We start from the raw sequence: 20,019 nt of genomic DNA, 5'->3' as shown, positions 1-20,019 counted from the left end.
GCCAGCCATGTAGAATATGTGAAAGAGTTCGCCTCTCAGCACAAGCGGTATTGGTTTTGTCGAATTTCGTGATCCAAATCAACTTGTGGTCGGCATAGCGCGTTGTAACGGCAACATGTGTCTTTTGGCGTTTCGAAATGAAAAAGAGTGGGACGCTGAGCCATGCCTTTCCTGAACTTGCCGCTCGGACGCGTCTTCGTCAACACGAGACAGTGACGACGACCGAGTCAAGACGACAGCCGCACTGCGACTTGTTGACCAGACACGTCGAGTAGTCATCTCGCGCACAAGCTCGACGACCGCGACCACCACGAACAGCCTGCGTGGTGGGCGCCATTTCCGGCGTTCATCCGAAGCTCGCCGCTCCCCGCCATTCCCATCGACTGCAAATTAGGGCTTCTTCAAGCATCTGCCGCGAAACGAGTATGATGCAAGAAGTGCAGGTTACTAAATCGACGCGCGTCGGCTGTGCGTGATCCGAACACGCTCCGTGGTGCAGGCTTCGCCCCGCCCTTCGCATTTTTCTGTGCCGCCAGGTGGGCTACGCCTCCAAGCCATTTCCAAACAGACGGCGTCGCGCTTGCTCGGATTGGCCAGCGGACGTTGAAGCGCCCGCACGAGCGCCAACTTCAACATGCGTAGCACCCGTCGTCTCGATGGTTCACAACTCGATTCGCCCTCGACCACCGAGTAGCACATTCCATCATGCGCGGTGAGACTTACTCGAGCAGCGGTGAAAATGCCCAGGCCGCCGCGACCAACTACCTCCCGGTCACGAGCTTCGACAACAAGAAGCCGATCGCCAAGCGCCCGTGGTACCGCGTCCGCGACCCGCTTCTCCGCGAGTGCATCGCTGAGGTCCTCGGCACGTTTGTCATGATGGCGTTCATCAACGGCGTCGTCGCGCAGGTCGTCCTCGGCGAGGGCAAGAACGGCGACTACACGCACATCTCGATCGGGTGCGGCCTCGCCGTCACGTTTGGTATCCACGCGGCCGGCGGCGTCTCGGGCGCGCACCTCAACCCGAGCGTCTCGTTCGCACTCTGCGTCTATGGCATCATGCCGTGGCGCAAGTGGCCGTTCTACATGGTCTCGCAGATGATTGGCGCGTTCCTCGGCGCGCTCTTTGTCTTTATCATCTACCTCCCGGCCATCGACCACTACGACGGCGACCGCCTCTGGAACAAGACGGGCGGCATCTTTGCCACCTACCCGCAGTCGTACGAGCACCACGGCAGCGCGTTCGTGTGCGAGATGCTCGGCACGTTCATGCTCCTCCTCACCATCATGAGCGTCGACGACAACAAGAACATGCCGACGAACGGCATCATGAAGCCGCTCACGGTCGGCGCGATCGTCGTCGCGATTGGCATGAGCTTTGGCATGCCGACGGGGTATGCGTTGAACCCGGCCCGCGACTTTGCGCCGCGCTTCTTTACGTACCTCGCGGGGTGGGGCTCGGAGGTCTTTACGGGCGCGAACCACTACTTTTGGGTGCCGATGGTGGCGCCGATGGTCGGTGCGACCTTGGGCGCGGGCTGCTACAAGGCCTTTCTGTCCAACCACCACGATGATGGCGATGAAGAGTAGGTGCCTGAACGGAAGGCTCGTAGTTGAAGGACAGGGATTATGTTGTGTACATATACAGTGTTGTTGTGAGTTATGTATGGCTACTTTGCAGTTGCTTGCAGCCGTTCGTGGTCGCTGAAGTGCTGCCGTTTCTTAGAAGTGGAATATGCTTGGTGCACGAAATCAAGGGACAACACAAGGGACTGACCAATTCGAATCAGCACATGATACGTTAATGATACGAGTTAGCTTGTCGATTTACATATTATTCTCTTCCAGGTTGAGAGTATACCGGTGTAGTGAGCAGGACCCGATGGGCTGAAGGACGTGCGTGGAAGGTACCGGTATAATGTTGTGCGCAAAGTCCACTTGCTCGAGAGCCAAGTGGCCAGTTAGAGCGGCAACGACTGCAACTGCACCGTCGTGTCCGATGAGATTCTGACGCAAGCTCAGAGCGCGAAGCACCTGGCAGTGGGGCAACACGGCCGCGAGCTGGATGGCACCATCACACGTGATGTTCGACTCGTTCAAAGTCAATCGCTGCAGCTTGGGCAGTCGCAAAAGACACGCTGTGAGCAGCGCTACGTCGTCGTCGCCCCGACCTAGCTGCAGCTCGAGATCGTGCAGCGACGACGGCAGCGCCTCCCACCACGACCGACTCGACGGCACTTGACCGACGCATAGGCTTAGTCGGTGCAGGCGGCGCGGGATCTCGAACGAAAAATCGACATTGGCGTGACCGCGAAGGGCAAAGTCTCGAAGGTGGGGTACAGTCCGCAGCGCAACGATCGCATCCATCGAGGCACGACCGTCCCAGGCGGAAATGTCGAGGGTTCGCAGCTGCGATGGAAGCCGCTGTGGGCGCCAGCACTGCGCGGCCAACGCCGCCGAGCTCTGCAGAGACAGCGTCGTCAATTGCGGGAGAGCAAGCAGCGTCGCGAAGACGTTTTTGCTGGCCGCGTCCGTCATTGCAATGCTTTCCAGCTTCAATGTCGTCAGCGACGGTCTCTGTTGGATCCAACAAGCCAAATCGCTTGCCAATGCGTCTGGCAGCTCGTACGTAACGTCACTTTGCAACGCGAGCTCGGTCAACCCTTGCGCAATGACAGCTTTGTCGACGAGCGCTTGGAGTACCGCTGGCTGCAGCTGCACGCGCCACGCCAGATGTAGTGTGAGCAAACGAGGACACGCTGCCAGAAATGAAATCAGCGCTTTGATACGCGGCGCCGGCATCTCCATCGTCGGAATTGCGAGGTGCAGACAACTGAGCCGCGATCGCACGTGGAGCAAGACCGGGTGCTGCAGCTTGTACGGGTGTATCGGCGGCACCAGTTGAATCAACACGTGGGATCGAAGCACTGCGTTTGATGTAACCTGGTAGAGAGCTTTCAGCGACGGGACGTGCACGCTGGTGACGAGTGATTGGAGTGCGACAATGTCGTCGCCACCGACATCAGCATCCATGAAGAAGCGCGGCCATCGGCGGTGCAATCGCCGAGTGGTCACAAGGACCGAAAACGACGGCCCGAGCGCGGTGGTTGGCAGCAGACGCAAGAACGCGACGAGCTCATTGGCGTCCGCCACGTACGCCGCAATGCACTGGAGGCTCTCGGGTGCAAGCCGGTCCATGATCGCGGCCTTTCCGAAAATGCCTAATTAGGATCCCGAAGGGTGTGACCCACGCCCTCACTGCCTATCTTCCTGTCCCTCGGTATGCCATGGTAGCGTATGTTCGTGGCCAAAACACCGAGCAAGATCCAGTGCTAGCTAGTGGCGATTCTTGCTCAGTTCATTTCCCAGCGTATCAGTACCTTGGCTTCCGTGCGCACGAACGACAAGTCCCATTCAGCGGAGCTGTCCGAGTGCAGCATGTATACTGTTATCCATCCCAGCACTGTCTGGAGCGCACTCGTACTGGAGCAGAATCAATCAACGAGCAGGCCACTGCCAGTAACTCGTCTGCCCTTGGTTGATAGCAGATTTCAAAACAGGACATGTCCGAAACGAAGCCGAAACGGGCAAGGATCTCGATGCAGCCAATCGGCGTGCGCGAAATGCGAACGGTTGCGCACTAATTTTCGGTGCATGGCATCGGCGCTGCACTACCCGTACCGGCCCAAGGCGCGGGCTGCGAGCAGCCACGAGTCCCTGCACAAGGCGATTCCCGCGCGGCCCGTGATGAACCACCCCTTCCACGGTATGTCTCTCTTGATTTCACTATACTCAGTCGCACGCAGCGCTAACGCGCGAGGAAATGGGGTGGCACGGGTCGCCGACCAAAGAGTCCTTGCGCGACGCCAAGAGCCTCAAGCCCAAACCGCTCCGAACAACGAAGCTCAACGCGACGCAGAAGCGCGAGTTTGGCTGGGACACGTCGTTTCCCGCCGAGTACGGCCTCACCAACCTCGCGCGGGACTTCAAGGACACGCTGAGCTACACGAACAATAAGATCAAAGAGGCCCACGAAACCAAGCAGGTGCTCGAGCACGGACACAAGCACGTGCATGCGAGTGATATCCAGCACAACATTGCCCACCTCCAAGAGGCCTTTGGGTGCCAGCAGCCCTCGAGTGTCCCGACCACGTATGTACCTATTGTCTGGCACATTTCGACTTTTCATTTCTGAGATTAGCGACCCGAAACACGAAATTCTCGTGATGAAGAACATTCTGATCCGCGAAGGGCTCGTGAGCCGTCTCAAGGGCGTCGCGGAGCGCATCTCGATCGGCGACGTCACGTCGCTCAAGGTCCAAAACGCCGACTCGCTGCTCTCGATTTTGCTGCAAACGCGTGACGCGTCGGTCGCTGTCGTCCAAGCCCTCTACGAGTGGCAACTGGTATCTATTGTGTTGGTAGACAGGACACGATTCACCACATTTTGGTAGCAACTGCCATCCCCCCAAACGTACATTTTTAGCGGGAAAAGCTACGTCCACCGTATGCTGGACGACCTCAACTTTCTCGCCGAGATCCCCCGGCTCGCCGACGTCCTCGGTGTCGCGCCCGAGTCGATGGTGCGCAACCCGTTCATGCTGCCGACTTCGATTCCCGGCCGCGACCTCGAGCCCGTGCACAGCATGGCGTCCCCTCCGTTCGTCTCCACGGTCCCCAACGAGGTACAGTACACTTTTACAGCTTTTTCTCGAGTTTTTACGTTTGTTTAGGCAACGGCAGGCGACATTGTCACGCAGGCCGACGCATTTTTGGTCTGGTGCTGCCTCCATCTGAACGAATTGCCCCCCGAGGTGCCCCCGGACGCCAGCGTCCCCGAGACAGCCGAGACGGCGCCGCCCAGTGGCATGAGTACGCTCGAGGTGCTCCAGTGGCAACAGCGCGCCGAGATGCAGCTCAAGTTGCTGTCCATGCCGATGGAGTCGTCTTTAGGGGTAGGTTGCAACGTCGAATCGATCAATGGTATATCGAAACCGGACTAGGTGCATGTGATGGACTCGTCGGCGCTCATGAAGCGCAAGGGCTACTTGCCGTCGTTGCCCATGTCGCCGCCAAAGACTTTGAAAGACCTCATGCACACGGTCCACGACGGTCCGCCGGCGAAGAAGCCCAGTACTGTCATCCACGGTGCGTCGCTCCAACGTGATGCCACCATGTGCTATCGTGTGCTTGGTTAGTCACGGTGCCTTACACGAACCCCAAGTACGCCAAGGTCAAGCCGCGCGTCTCGGCCGAGTCATTTCCCCATCAGAAGAAACCGCCTCGCCCAGGGGTACTAGAATATAATCGCGCTCGTAACACTAAAATGGCCTAGCAACAAGCGACCAAGCCGAATAAGCGGCTCAAAAAACCCTACAAGAAGACCAACCCGGTGGTCTTGACGCTGCAAAATCTCTCGGTGACGCACCTCGAACTGGAGGCGCTCAGCCGCGACGAAGCCCCGCCGCAAGTCGTTGCACTCATCGTCGTATGCCACACATCAAGTTCGTATTGCAATCTTAGAATGGCGTAGGCGACCGTCATGATTCTGCTCACGCCCGGGGACCTCGTCCCCAAAGATGTGAGCTGGTCCACGGCCCGGACACTGCTCGCAAACGGCAAGCAACTGCTTCGAACGCTCCACACCTTTCTCGACGGGCCTCCAGTCGCCGCGTTCAAAATGAAGGCGCTGAGTCCATTTTTGACCAACGAGAAATTCCGACCCGCCTATTTGGTGCCCATTTCTACGCCAGCGGCCGTCCTCTGCGCCTGGGTGCTCGAGACCGTACGCCGTGTTCCCTCTTTAACTGTTGATAACACAGTGGGTGTAGGTGAGTTTGCAGAACCAACCTAGCGCCAAATCGACGTCCCAGTTGCTCGAACCCGGCGCCGAAACCAGTGCCGACACGTCGGACCTGCTCATGTACCTCGAGATGGACGACACGAACCCGCAGGTGCGGGACCAGACTCTGGAGCGCGTCCCGGGGTCGCGACCCGCTGACGTGTTTGTGTTACAAGGTACTCTTGGATTTTATAACGAAATATTGTCTTGTGCTATGTAGACGACGGATGCGACGGTGGCGATGGACGCATGGACGGCGCCGACCCGACGCCCGACACGGTCGTCTTTAGCGGCTCGTGGAACTACCACGCACTAACCTACTTTGTGTCGTTTTACGTGGCGCAGATCGAGCCGACGTGCGTGCTGCAGCTCAAGCTCTTTGAGCCGCAGTCGGCCGTCGAGACGCAGGCCGTGGTCCATGAAGATGAAATCATGACCCTTTTTGGACCCCACGTGCTCGCTTTTGTCTACGGTACTCTTCCAATTCAACTACGTTTCTAAATCTTATTGTGCGCTAATGTCCCAGAACGCGCGTGGGTCCCCCTCTGTGAATCCATCTTGGTCCGTCTCGATCATGTGATGAACCCGGGGGGCGTGGTCGCGACATCGCGGCGACTCAGCGCCATCAACCAGCACGACGACGAAGACTTGCTCCTCGCCCTTGACACGTCCCGGTCCATCGAGGTAGCCTTACGATGTGTAATTTGACGCCTGTGCGAGCAAATGCTGTAGATACCACTGCCTCAACTGTCGAGCACCCCCCGCACCACCAAGGTCACGCCCTCAATCTCACCCAAGGCTCACGATCGAATTAGGCACCTGTGTCCCTCGTCCCACGCGTGGCACAGTCCAATGCGGTATTCGTTTGTGCACAATATTGTCTGTCAACCAACATGGCATGCGTAGCCGCCGCCCGTGGACATGGACGCCATTCTCAAGATCCAGTGTGCGACGCGCCAAAAGCTGTCGCGGGAAAAGGCCAAGCGCCTGCGCCGGCACAAGCACGAGAAACGCAAGAATCCAACACTCTTTATGAGCGCGGACCAGCTTCGAGACTACGAAGACCATGTGTTGCAGGTAGCCTGTCACGATGACAGACCCATATTGCACATGCGACCTACGTAGCTTGAAACTGCCGACGGTGCCGCCCGAAACGACGCGCTCCTGAACGCTCAAGACGCCGCCATCTTGCGGTGCGCTACACCTGCGTAGCATGGTCGACATGCTCCAAGTAGGATTCAATGCGCGTCGCGGCAACGGCTCTCGCGTCAACGAGTGGCCAAAAAACGAAAAGAACAAAAAGCAGCCGCACCGGTCGTCGAGGTGCGTCGGCGCCGATCGCTCGTGGCCCAGCAAGCCGACTTTGTTGTCGACATTGCACCGGCGTTTGAAACCATCCAGCGCAAAGCCCGGGTGCGAGCATTTTCGAGATTTTTGAGATTTTCGGGAAATTTCGAGAGTTTTCGGAAATTTTGAGAGTGTGCAAGCTGACCATGCTTTGATGCTGTAGAAGAGCATCGAGTACCTGCATGCCCACCCACACCTGGCTCACTTGGCGCACGCCACGTCAGTCGACCACGATGCGCGACCGCACCGCCTGTCGGCGCCGCCAGATCCGCTCGACTTGTACAGCGCCGACGACGCTGCGGTGCGTATCCAGTGCTTGGCCCGCCAGCGCCTCGCGAGAAAGGTACTTGGTCGCTGATTCAATGATCGCGTTGGATGGACGGCGGTGCGTAGCGGGTGACGGCGAGGCGTCACGAGCTGCTCACGAGCGTATCATCACCGATTCTCTTTGTCGACGAGGAGACCGCTGCCCTTCGCATCCAGTGCTTGGCCCGCCAGCGCTTTGCGAAAAAGGTTTATTGCCTTGTTCTCGCTCCGAGCTCAGCGTGGGATGACGGTAGCGCGTCACGGCCAAGCGCAACGAGGTTCGACGAAGCACGGCGCCGCAGTTAGAGCTGGACTGCGACGCAGCAGCGGTTCGCATTCAGTGCATCGCGCGACAGCGGGCCGCGCGACGCGTACGTTTTTACTTGCGATATCGTCGCATGATCGTCAATCAACGCACAAATACCTAGCGAGTCGAGGCCGAGCGGCGAGACCAGGCGCGGCGTTGCGAGAGCCGCTACGACGCCGACATTGCCGCGCTGCGCATTCAGTGCCTGGCGCGGCAGCGAGCCGCCAAAATGGTATTCTTCTATCTCCAACATTTCTCCAGCGCCTTTCTAGCGGGTGGCCGACCGGCGGCGGCAGTCGAGGGTGCTGCAGGCGTCGCTCTCGATCCAGCACGACACGGACGTCGCTGCACTCCGAATTCAGTGCCTCGCTCGCCAGCGTGCAGCAAAAAAGGCAGGCATCCCACACAAGTCTACGCTGCTGACACGAGCGACCTTGCGTAGACGGTGGCGCGGCGGCGACGCGAGAGCCAATCGCCAGTCATGCAGCTCGACCAAGCCGACGCCGCGCTGCGAATTCAGTGTCTTGCCCGACAGCGCGCTGCCCGAATTGTGCGTGCGTATCCTCGTCTGTGGAGCTGACGGTTTGTCGGTAGACGGTCGCCACGCGCCGCCAGGACGCGCGTGGAGCGATCGATGACCTCGACGCCGCGGCCCTTCGAATCCAGTGCCTTGCCCGACGGCGCGCGGCGATCAAAGTACGACTGACTCGCCACATAGTCTCTGGGAGATGTAATTGCATGTGTAGGCAGCGGACGCCAAGCGGCTGGCGATGCGCCCTCGGCTGCCCGCGCGGTCGCTTTCGTTTGGCGCCTCGGACAAGGACCGGGCTGCCGTGCGTATTCAGTCGATCGCTCGGCAGAGCGCCGCCAAGAAAGTAGAGCTAGAAAGGCCCTTGTCTTTGGCTCATGGCGGGGCGTAGGCGGTAGCCATGCGCCGACAAGAGACGCTGAGCCAAGCTCCACCAACGACGACCAATCTATTTGTCTCGGAGAAGGACAGCGCGGCGCTGCACATTCAGTGCCTCATTCGCCAACGGGCCGCAAAAAAGGTCGGTTGCCAGAGACGATCGGCGTGTCCTCACGGCTCGTAGCGGGTCGCTGAGCGTCGCGCTCAAGTGATGGAAGCCGTTCAAGAAGACGACGACGGCGAGTACGCCGGTGACGATTTCGGCTCACCACCACCGTCGCGGGAACACCCGGATACTCTGCCGATGGCTCCGACCGACCTGGAGATGGCGCCGATGGAGGAGGCGGACGCGCTTGAAGCCCTGTCAGCGTCCAACGACGGCATCGTTGAACCCAAAGATCGTCGATCGGTCACAACCACGGACGATAAAAGTGCACCAGTTGACGAGTACGCTGCCGACGACTTTGGCTCGCTGCCACCATCGCGCGCCGGCGACGAGCGTACTTCAATGGCTGCCGGCGCAACAGACCAAATACTCCTTGACGACAGCAGCGATGCTGCGGTGTCTTGCCGAGTGCCGACACCGGCAGAGTACCCAGGTGATGGGTCCAAATCGCCGATGCCGCCATCTGATTGGATGGACCTCGACGCGCCGTCGTCCGAGTCGACGCTCCTGGCAACTGTTGGCGAGATCGAGGCTGTCAACGCTGCCAGTGTTGTGCCGCCATTGGCCTTCAACTTTGATGTGCCGGTCGATATCGGTGATGGCATCGATGACGTGGCACTCCCGCTGCACGTGCCGAGTCCGTGTAAGAAAGCCAGCGCCCGCGGCGAAGAGCTCGTGATCGAATGCGATGACGCACCAATGGCGACGGAAGCGACGACGACGGCGCGGCTGCAACCGGCAGGAGTCGCGCCTGAGCGCCCCGACTTTGAGCTCACGCCCCGTCTTCCCGACTTTTCACACGACGACGATGCGACACTGCACGTCGACGACGTTGTCGATCGTATGGACGACGCGTCCTTGCCACCCGTGCAAAGTGCCATTGATAACAGCACCGACGAGACGACGGTGGATGGCACGGATGCTGCAGTCGCTTCGGCGGACGCGTTGCCAACGTCGTCCGAGGCTGCCGACGCTGCACCGACTAGTGACGTTGGTGAAGGTCAAGAAGGTGCATCGGAGTGCACTCCACCATCGATGTTCTCTGCTGTTGATGCGGACACTACCGTTGAAGCGACCCAAGAGCCGAATGCCGTCGACCAAGATGCGGTGCAAGATGGCAATGCTGCTGCGACGACTGATCTCTCGCCATCGACAAATGCTGCGGGCTGTGTGTCGTTGACGCGTGACACTGATCCAACAGAGTTGACGCTGGTTGCCGACGCAAGACCCGATGAGAGTGACGCGTCTCCCGTTGTCCCACCCTCTGCGTCCAATGACCGTCTCGACAGCTCTCGTGGAGTCGACGACGGTGCTCGAACCTCCCGTCAAGAGACTAACACGACCGAGCGCATGACAGTCGCCAGCGCCCGCGACAACGGGGACGACGTGTACGAAGAAGCGTTTGATGACTCGGCTCGCTCGATCAACAACGAAGCATCGATCGGTGTCGGCATCGACCTCACGTCGGACGTCGCGACACCAACTGTGGCAGACGACGACGTGTCGCTGCCGAATGCACTGACGTCGGCAGTAGCGGCACACGACGCCGTCGGCTTGGGCACCACCGACACGGATGCGACTGAAGCCGACTACAGCGACGACGAAGGCCGTCACGACGAGGCTCCATTGGCGACCGCTCTTGTCGCCTCCCGCAGTAGCACAGCGCGGTACAGCGACGACGCATCGACACCACGAGCCAACGACATTGCTTTGGACGCCGACCTACCGCTTCCGTTGACCAACGAGCCAACGCTCGGCCACGACACCGACACCACCTCTGCTCGCTACAGCAACGACAATGGGTCACCCGAGATGCTTGCCACTTCTGAGAGGGCGCCGACGGCTCGCGAGAGTCCAGGACACTCGGCGAGGTATAGTGACGACGGCGAGCTCAACCAAGACACTTTGTCAAACGACAGCAGCGTCGAGATAGTCGAGATCCGCGTGCCCGACGCACCCACAGTACCCGCCCCAACCGTCGAGGGAGAAGATAAACCCATATACCAACGTGCTGATATCACGACGTCGTCGGACGCACCGCCGCAGAGCAACATTGATTCGACACCGATCCAAGAGGCGGCTTCGATGAGCGAGCCGCCAGCGCTGGACGTGTTCTACGACGACGAGCCGTCAGCAAGCGGTGATCTAGCGGCGACGCTCGACACCGCGTCCGCCCAAGATACCGCATTGGCACAATCGATGGCACGACCAGACGACGTGCGACGTGAAGAGACGGCAAACGAGCTCGGCGGCGAGGACCCGGGACGATACAGCAGCGCGAGTCCTCGCATCGAGTCGGCTCTCGTAGCAGAAAGTGCGGTGCCATCGAAGACGGAGCCGCCCCCACGCCCATCTTTGCTGACCGACACTGGTAACACCAAGGATGCGGGCGATGGTGTTGTTGCCGATGCAAGCGACGCACCGCTGGAAACCTCGGCTGCCATCCCTTCGGCGACCACTTCTGTGGAGCACAGCCCGTACGACGAAGACGAGTACTCGGTCGACTTTGCCCGGGACGAAGTGCATTTGCTAGACGACCACCGCCCGGACGCGACACCAGCAGACATAGCGCCGCGGCCCGTGGTGCCAGCGATCTCTGGAGGCTCGGAGGCCGTCATGCCCCCGTCAGCAGCGCGGGAGGAGGCCGCCGCCGTCGACAGCGACCAAGTGTACGAGGACGACGCTTATGAAAACGATCCGGACACGGGTCGATACAGCAACGTCAGCGTCGATATGGTCCCCGCTGAAGCGTCTGTCGCCATACAGGACAAGTCATCGGAAGGCACCAACGAACCGCCGTCGGTGTCATCAAAGGAGCCGTCGACCGACGCAGACGCAACAGAGTACGACGACGACACCGAGTTGTACAATGACGCCGAAGTATCGCCACCGGTGGCTATAAGCGAGCAAGCAACTTCGTTGATGGGCGCCGACATCTCGCCACCGATGACAGCAAGCCCAGTGGCGGACGAGATCGTCAACGAGACCAACACGGGCCGCCGCAGTGACGCAGCTCCCGAGCCAACAAATGCGATCGTAATGACCACGATCGAGCCGACAATGTCAATAACGGCGCCAGCAGTCGCTCCACTGTTGCTGGAGCGTGCTACTGGCGACGACACCACGCCTCGGTACAGTGACGACGGCAGTGCTCGCACCGACGCCGCACCGGCGACCGCAGTTTCATCGCCGACCGCGCGCACCGACGACCAGGTCGCTTCCGGCGGCACCCTACCGACGCAGGACAACCCATCTGAAGCCACCGACACGAGCCGGTTCAGCGACGACAGTGCACCGGTGGCGACGATGCCGAGTCTGTCGCTGGCGTCCAACGCCGTCCTCGACGACACGTTTGACACTTTGTACACACCGCCGAGCGACCACCGCCCACCATCCCTGGCCAAGCGGGGAAGCGTCTCATCTGTCATTTCTGCGTCGCCGCTGCCGTCCAACCGGTCGTATGACAACGACTTTGATGACGCTCCCGAGCAACCGGTCTTCACCCAGTCTCTTCCACATGTCTCATCGACCATGTAGGACGCGCCTCCGACGCTGTTGCATGCCGAGTCGAGTTATAGTTTAGACGACTTTGACGCCTAGGTCTCGTGTAATATGTACACTATTGTCCTTGGGCCTGGTCAAAGAGCGCGGGCAGCTGCTTCTTGTTGATCTTGCCCATGGCGTTCTTTGGGATTTCCGTCACGAGATGCACGACGCGGGGGCGCTTGTAGCTGGCGAGGCGCGCCGACAGAAACGCGTCGAGGGGCGGGGCCAAATGGGCCACGTCTACGTCATCGTTGACCCTCGCGATGTGCAACGCGCGCCAAGCTACCTGCAATCGCGTCGGACGGGCGCGCCAGGAGCGTCACGATCTGGCCCCACGTCTCGTCCGCGACGCCGTAGACCGCACACTCCATGATCTGCGGGTGCTCCATCACCGCTTGCTCGACATCGAGCGCCGAAATCTTGTACCCAGCACTCTACGCACCAACAAGATGCAGCTGGTCGGCGCTTCCAACCCGTACAAAGCTCGTACCTTGATGATGTCGACGCTCGCTCGGCCCACGATGCGGTAGCTCGCTATCGACTCGTTGTACTCGGCGATATCACCGGTTTTGAACCAGCCGTCGTCCGTCCACTCCTTCTTCGTCTCGACCGGGCGTCTCCAGTACTCCTGCACGTACAGTCATGCAGATGATTCGTCTTCCTACGTGAGGCTACCTTAAAGAGCGTCGGGCCCTGCACTTGAAGCTCGCTCGTCTACGTTGGTCCAGTCGGTACATCCCTGGACGCGTCGACGAGTACCTCGGGCGCCAGGCGCGCGCGAATGCTCGGAAACGGCTGCCCGACGTAGCCAATGTGACGGTCGCCGTGGAGCGGATTCCCGAGCGCCATGCCGCACTCGGTCATTCCGTAGCGCTCCAGCAGCATCTGGCCACCCGAGAGGGTCTTCCAGCGCTCGAGGATCGACACCGGGCAGGCCATGCTTCCTACCAAATGTCCCGCTTGATATATTGATACTTTTCTCGGACGCGCACCAGAAATCGCGAGACGCAGCTCACGCACGCCGGCAAGGGCCTTGGCCTTGGCACTCGCATCCATCGCGTCGAATGTCTCGAGGAGCAGCATGTAAATGCTCGGCACGGCCATGAGCACGCTCGGCGCTGTCGCGGGGTCCGAGAGACTTGAGTGTCCACATGAATACCCACAATAGGACAATAAGAAATACAATGTACCGGTGCCAAATGTCGTTGGGCGACGCCTTGGCGAGGCCGTCGACGTGGGCGCCGGCCGCGAGCGGTGCGAGGAGGTTGTTGACGATCCCGTGCGTATGGTGCAGAGGCAAAAAATGCAGCAACCGGTCGTGTTCGGTGATCTCCCACGCGCTAATGACGTCGTGGACCTGCGCAAAGAGGCTCTCGTGCGTGGCCAAGACGCCTTTGGGAGCGCCGGTCGTCCCGCTCGTGTAGAGCAGCATGGCGTCGTCGGCGGCGGCCGCGTGAAGCCGCTCGAGCAACTCGTCTTCGGTGGCCTCGTGCGCCGACGCATACGCGATCGTTGGTACCGGCAATGACGCCGTGTCCATGAGCGGGTGGCCAATGACATGCGACGCACCCGAATCCCTAAGAAATGCTGAGAGCGAGGACGCGGTCGAGCGACGTACTGGAGGATGTGGCGGAGCTCGGGCGGCGCGCTGTGCGTTGCGAGCGGAACAGCAATGTGGTTGGCGAGCCAGATGGCCCACTGCGCACGGACGTAGTCGAGGCCCTAGGCGCCATGAGCCGTCGCATGCGAGGACGAGGCGTACGCGGTGCGCGACGAACGCGATCGGGCGCGGCGAAGTGGGCGGCGGCAGGCGCTGCGAGAGCGCCATGGCCTGGCGCAGGAGCGTCGCCACGGGCAGCGACTCTTGCAGATGCGGCGCCGAAAGGGACGGCGCGGTGAGGACCCCGCGGTTCGCGTGCAGCGCCTTGAGCAGCTTCATGGGACCCAAGATCTGTCGCTGGCCGTTCCCAGGTTGCCGAATTCGTTCAACTCTCTTGAAACGGTTGTTTTTGACGTTTAAAGGGAATTTTCCTTTGGACGTGTGTTTAATACGGGAGATTCTCTCTCACCGAGGTAAATATTGCTATTTTTATAGTAGTACCCGAATGTCCTGGACACGCGTGGGGTTGGGAACGTCGTTGTCGACGCCAAGCGATCGGCAATGAACATTCGCTGGTCTTCGCCATGGAGCAAAGCACACGCAGCAATAAGACAATACGAGATGACGTCTCTATTCCTTTCACATTATTTTCGAGAAACCATAGTCAAATTTTGCGTATCGAATCGTCAAAAGTATCCGACATTCTGCGAGATCTTTCAGAATCTGCGATATCAGAGCGCTGGCCTGTCCTCGAGTCATCATCGTCGACCCCCGAGTTGCGCTCATCGTCGACTCCTGTGTTGACTCCATGATCGGAGATTGCCGACAAGCTCTGTGTTGCAAAGAGGCTGGCAGCGTCAACATCTCGTCTTCACTATACAGTGTACTCGTTCAGCCATGTCGTGACGCTGTGCGCTCTATCGCACGTCGCGACTGCTCGCCATAAAGGCTCGTCGTCTCCAGATTCCTGGCGCTCGCGATGGCGCTGGTCGCATCTCTCGTGTCTCTCGCTGCCAAGGGATTGTGTACTCAGACGGCCTTTCTGGTATTTAAATATCTCGATGTTCTCTTGCATTTTGTATGCAATATTGATCCGAAACAATAAAAATACTTGACACGCGACGACCGCTCCCACCATGTCATGGTCCAGACCATGTGGTCGTCGTCGGTTGCTGCGTCAAGGACACCAACGGCAACCGCTCGAGAAAGACCCATGGGAAAGACCTACTGTGAGCAACGAACGATCACTTGGGAATCAGCATGGCCTCGCCCACCGCGTCCATCGTCTTGCTCGACGAGATGGACGACGCGTACTACGCGTCGATCTGGCGGGCGCCGTCGACGCAAACCACGTGGTACAAGCGGGTCTACTTCGGCCTCTCGGGCCTTCTCCTCGCGACCGGCCTCGGTATCGGGATCGCGTACGTCTGCAGTGTGGCGACGTCGATCGACGACCTCTACGCCGACGTTTTACATCTTGCACCGAGCAGAGACGTGTACGAAGCGGTGTTCCGCCGCCAGTCGGACGCCATTGCGTCCCGGATCGCGATCGTGCAGTGGCTGCACCTCCCCGGCGCGCTCTTCCTTCGCGCGCTCACGTGTCTGCTCATCCCCACCATCTTCCTCAACGTCATCGTCGGGTTTGCCGACGTGGTGTCGGGCGGCGTCGGCACGCGGCTCACGCTGCTCACGATCACTTGCTTTCTCGCAACGACATGCCTCGCTGCGCTCTCGGGCTACGTGACCGCAACCTACCTTCTCCCTTCGTGCTTTTGGACGCTACATCACAATGCGACGGCCCTCCCAGACGTGTTGAGCGTCGTGGAGCTCGCGTGTCCGACCACGCCAGCAGCCACGCTGCGCTTTGTGGACGGCGTCCTCCGCTGCGACACGAGAAGCCGCATCGAGGATGGCACAACGTACTTTGCAGTCGGCGACAAGAAACTGCAGTCGCGCATGAAGATGGCAACGGACGACTCGGGCGCGTCGATGCTCGCGCTCATGCTCGATGCCGTCATGCCCAAGAAGCTCCTCGACATCTTTGACGAAGGTGCCAACGTGAGCTTGATCATCTGCGCCCTCTTCCTCGGCGGTGCGCTCGCCAATGTGCCAAGATCCAAGCTGGTCTGGGGCCTCGTCCGCGAACTCAACAGCGCCAGCGTCACGATGGTGCACTGGGTCACCCGCTGCGTGCCGCTTGCACTTGTGTTTCTTGTCGGCGCCGCGCTCATCGTGCCCGACGACCCGACGCCAGCGCCGTGGAAGGCATTGCATCCCACCGACGCTATTGCCTTTGACCACGCGCCGGCATTCCTCCTGCCTCGGCACATTAAACACTCGAGCATTTTTGAGACATTGGCGCACGAAGGCGCCGCGCTGACGAGGCTCTTCGGCGCCCTCCTCGTCGCTTCCGTCCTTCACGTGACGCTGCTGACCGCGGTGACGGCACTCGTGACGCGCTCCAACCCGATACCAAATTTTCTCATGCGCCTTGGCGTCCCCATTGCTTTTGGTCTCTTCTCCGCCTCGTCGCTCGCTGCCCTTCCGCTTGCCGTCGAGTACGTTGACAAGACTCTGCGTGTGTCGCGCCCCGTCGCGCGGCTCGTGCTGCCCGCGGGCACGGCCGTCCACCTCGACGGCGCGGTGCTTTACTTGGTCGTGAGTCTCTTCTTCCTGCTTACGAACGAGCCGGCGTCGAGTGCTGTCGACCACAGCGCGCTTCTCGTCGTCCTCCTCGGTGGCCTCGGCGGCTCGCTGTGCACGCCGGTGCCACACAGCGGCCTGCTGGTGCTTTTGTTTTTGTGGCAGTGCCTCCTGCCTGACGGAACATCGACCGTCGTACCCGCTGCGATGCACTGGATCATTGCATTGGATGTGATCTTGGATCGCGTTGCTACCGCGGTCAGTGTCACCTCGCGTCTCCTCGTCGCCTACGTCGTCGAAGCGTGGCTCGCGACGCCATCACCTTGAGCGGTGCTAGTATCAATATATCAATACAGACTTATTTAACGCCTCGTCAACTCCCTCCTCTTATTAGAACATCATGCATCGACTCTGAGTGCTCCCGCTCAGGACCAAGGTCGCGCCCTATGAAGCGGTGGAACCACGTCTGTATATGGGTCAATGCTCATGGCTCATGTCACTGGGACCAAGGGCGAGACGCACGCGGTGCTAGCTGCTGCCTTGCTTGTGCAAGGGAAGGATAATAGCTCGAGGCGAATGAGGTTTTATGCGGTAATGCGTTACGCACGAGCGCGAAGAGTCAGATCGCGCGAGGTCAACGACAGAGCTGATCCCGACGAGGTAGGACCAAGTTGGCTCTCTACGACGGGGTCGCTCCATCGCTAGAGCGTCGACTGACCATCAAGCAGTTGCATTACACATAGAGTATACATTAGTGTTGACAAATAAACGTCCGTCGAGCTATCTAGTGGCCCCAAAAGTCGTTGCCGCCGTTCCAGTTCCAGTCGTCGCCGCCGTTCTGGTCGTCCCAGTTGTTCTGGTCGTCCCAGTTGTTGTTATCATCCCAGTTGTTGTTGTCGTCCCAGTCGTTGTTGTCGTCCGGCTCGCCCGTGGGAAAGTCATTGTTGTCATCATCCGGAGGACCGGTCGGGAGGTCGTTGTCATCGTCGTCGATCGGGGGACCCGTCGGGAGGTCGTTGTCATCGTCGTCGATCGGAGGACCCGTCGGTAGGTCGTTGTTGTTGTCATCATCCGGGGGACCGGTCGGGAGGTCGTTGTTGTTGTCATCGTCCGGGTCGGACGTCGGCATGTCGTCGTTGTCACCGTTGTCGGGCTGCGGCTTGCCGCTCATCGACGGGTACGACGGCGCCTCGGCCACGTTGCACATGCCCTGACCGCCGCCACCGCGCTGGAGACGCATGTAGCCGCGCTCGCCCCAGCCCGTGCCCCACGAGTTGCGGATCTTGAAGTAGCTGCCGCCGTCCGAGCCATACCCGACCGCAATGACCGCGTGGTCCGACTGGCCGCCGGGACACGACTTGACAATGCCGCTCTTGTAGTTGCGCCACACGTTGTTGCCGGCCTCGACGACGACGGTCACCGGTTGTTTGTCGAGCGCCGACTGCAGCGCGCTCTCGCCACGAATGTCGACCGGGCGACCGACGCTGAGCTTGTTCTTCTTGCAGTTCTGCTTGCACTGGCTGTCGCTCTGCGTGTACGGAAAGTCGGACGACGAGCACACGCCCGTCTGCGCAATGTACTCGAGGGCCTTGTTGGGCCAGCCGCCCTGGCAACCCTGACCCGCGCTCGACGCGCAGCTCACGAGCTGCTGCTCCGAGAGGTCGATGAGCTGACCCGTGACGAGGCAGTGCGCCATCGCAGACGCACCGACGGCTGCAAACGACCAGCACGAGCCGCAGCTGCCCTGGTTCTTGATGGCCGGCATGCACTTGCCCGTCGTCCAGTCCTTCCCGCTCGCCTCGCGCTGCGCTGGCGTGAGCTGGAGCTGGATGTTTTCACCGCGGAGCTGGCGCTTCTTGGGGGGCGACTCGAACGCGCCCTTGACAAACTTTTCAAACTCGGCGTCCGTCATGAGCGCAAACTGGTTGTCGGTCGAGAAGGTCGCCGACCCGTTGTGCTCCTTGTTGAGGTCCGCGACGACCTTCTTGGTGTGGGCAAAGCGCGTGAGCTCCGTCTCGAGCTGTTCGTGCGCGTTGAAGCTTTCGGTGCGCGGCTTGGGCGGGAGGAGACCCTGGACGACGGCGGCCTTGCCGGCCTGGCTCTTCTTCCACGCGTCGAGTTCTTGGAGGAGCTCGTTGCGCTCCTTGTTGGTCATCTCGAGCGCGGTCGCCGACGCCGCGAGAAGGGCGGTTGTGAGGAAGATGGACTTCATGGCCAAAGGGGAAAAGGTAAAATGGATCTCCGAGATCACCACATCAAAAGTCGATCTTGACACACATATGTTGGTGTCGTCTGCCTCTCTGTTTCGAACGTTCTGACTGGACGCGCCATCTGTTGTCCGCGTCGGGAGGATCATGTCCTGGCGATTTGCAGCCACTTGTGTGCGACTCGACGCCACGACGAGGCGGTCGTCGCCGAGAGGACGTGCTGTGTCCACAACGATCTCGGGTGTCTGAGAATCGAAGCGGCGGCGTCCGTCTCATGGTAGCGGCGTGTTGGTAGCGGCGATTCGAACCCTGAGCATGCATTGCACCAATGTCCGCAGTCGGTTCTTTGAGACGCAAGGCAGGTGCAGGAACTCTGCCCGGCGTATACACGTCAAGTTCGAATCTTGCATACTAGTATGGATGGTCTTGGTCGGGGACGGAGCTTCTGGCCACATGACGGACGGGTTGACGAGACCAAGAACTTGGACAGCGCATTTTCACACTATGGAGAGTGCGAATACTACGAGGCCTCAGGACATTAGAGGAAGCTACTACGTGCATTGTCGGGTGCATATCCATGATGGCAAGGATGGGTTGCAACTGGCTTGGTGGGATCCGGTCGCCTTCTTCGATCCGTATACTTATGGGCCAAAATGCAACAACTGCGTGCGCCGACGCCGACTGCAAAACGCGTGCTCTGCGACATGGCCGTCGTACAGTGCTCTCTATTTGGCTGAGCTGAATACGTGGTGGTATAGCAATGAGCTCGAGCAAATGTGGCGATATTGGGCGGAGTAGGCGCCGAGCAAACCAGAGCAGACTAGAGTGGAGGGGCTTCACCACGATGAAAGAGCACTGGAAGAAAATGGGCGACGCAGTAGGTAGCATCAAAACGGCAGGTCCTAGGGTCAATTCGGCTGGACTTGTACTACGTACGTGGTTCACGCGAAACGTGGAGCAAAAGCGCTATGGGCGCTGGTGCAAAAGGCGAGAGCGACCATGGGGCCGCACAACGCCGACGGTCAGGACTGACGAGGGGCTATGTCAAGTACGTTCGAAGAATCCCAATGGACCGTCAAGGCAGTGAACTGTTGACATTGCACGTCTCGTCGAAGCATCGATGACCAAGCGAGTCACGGACCGTTCCC

The 20,019-nt window shown here is 59.9% G+C and overlaps 6 protein-coding genes across 6 annotated transcripts; 3 read left to right on the top strand and 3 right to left on the bottom strand.

Moving 5' to 3' along the window:
- Positions 1-573: 573 nt before the first annotated feature.
- On the top strand, positions 574-1,663 carry SDRG_14314 (hypothetical protein). Its single transcript, XM_008620436.1, has one exon. The coding sequence runs from the start codon at positions 706-708 to the stop codon at positions 1,588-1,590; it is 885 nt and encodes a 294-aa protein (XP_008618658.1). The 5' UTR covers positions 574-705; the 3' UTR covers positions 1,591-1,663.
- A 298-nt stretch (positions 1,664-1,961) lies between these two features.
- On the bottom strand, positions 1,962-3,198 carry SDRG_14313 (hypothetical protein; the record flags this gene model as incomplete). Its single annotated transcript, XM_008620435.1, has 2 exons — positions 1,962-1,982; positions 2,035-3,198. The coding sequence occupies 2 exons, from the start codon at positions 3,196-3,198 to the stop codon at positions 1,962-1,964; spliced, it is 1,185 nt and encodes a 394-aa protein (XP_008618657.1).
- Positions 3,199-3,654: 456 nt separating this feature from the next.
- Positions 3,655-12,475, top strand: SDRG_14312 (hypothetical protein; the record flags this gene model as incomplete). The annotated part of the gene is made up of 28 exons (XM_008620434.1): positions 3,655-3,766; positions 3,807-4,152; positions 4,202-4,406; positions 4,455-4,685; positions 4,734-4,955; positions 5,004-5,148; positions 5,199-5,293; positions 5,336-5,488; positions 5,534-5,785; positions 5,832-6,018; positions 6,063-6,314; positions 6,369-6,526; positions 6,575-6,616; positions 6,658-6,699; positions 6,749-6,919; positions 6,968-7,035; positions 7,078-7,255; positions 7,353-7,532; positions 7,583-7,702; positions 7,750-7,866; positions 7,924-8,034; positions 8,075-8,194; positions 8,245-8,352; positions 8,397-8,498; positions 8,549-8,677; positions 8,723-8,851; positions 8,894-12,370; positions 12,413-12,475. 28 exons carry the CDS (start codon positions 3,655-3,657, stop codon positions 12,473-12,475), a joined length of 7,515 nt encoding a protein of 2,504 aa, XP_008618656.1.
- SDRG_14311 (hypothetical protein) lies at positions 12,424-14,425 on the bottom strand. Its single transcript, XM_008620433.1, has 9 exons — positions 14,184-14,425; positions 14,040-14,143; positions 13,612-13,998; positions 13,414-13,559; positions 13,181-13,365; positions 13,097-13,135; positions 12,912-13,049; positions 12,708-12,855; positions 12,424-12,661 (listed from the first exon to the last, which is right to left on the bottom strand). Exons 1-9 carry the CDS (start codon positions 14,358-14,360, stop codon positions 12,495-12,497), a joined length of 1,491 nt encoding a protein of 496 aa, XP_008618655.1. The 5' UTR covers positions 14,361-14,425; the 3' UTR covers positions 12,424-12,494.
- Positions 14,426-15,280: 855 nt separating this feature from the next.
- Positions 15,281-17,039, top strand: SDRG_14310 (hypothetical protein; the record flags this gene model as incomplete). The annotated part of the gene is made up of 1 exon (XM_008620432.1): positions 15,281-17,039. A coding segment is annotated over one exon (1,711 nt), but the record flags the coding sequence as incomplete, so codon positions are not given.
- A 361-nt stretch (positions 17,040-17,400) lies between these two features.
- On the bottom strand, positions 17,401-18,882 carry SDRG_14309 (hypothetical protein). The gene has a single exon (XM_008620431.1). The coding sequence runs from the start codon at positions 18,874-18,876 to the stop codon at positions 17,449-17,451; it is 1,428 nt and encodes a 475-aa protein (XP_008618653.1). The 5' UTR covers positions 18,877-18,882; the 3' UTR covers positions 17,401-17,448.
- Between the last annotated feature and the right edge of the window lie 1,137 nt (positions 18,883-20,019).

Source organism: Saprolegnia diclina (genome assembly GCF_000281045.1).
Source record: "Saprolegnia diclina VS20 unplaced genomic scaffold supercont1.70, whole genome shotgun sequence".
Classification (NCBI taxonomy): domain Eukaryota; phylum Oomycota; class Saprolegniomycetes; order Saprolegniales; family Saprolegniaceae; genus Saprolegnia; species Saprolegnia diclina.
The sequence above is the reverse complement of the archived record's forward strand: the minus strand, read 5'-3'. Positions and strand labels throughout refer to the sequence as shown.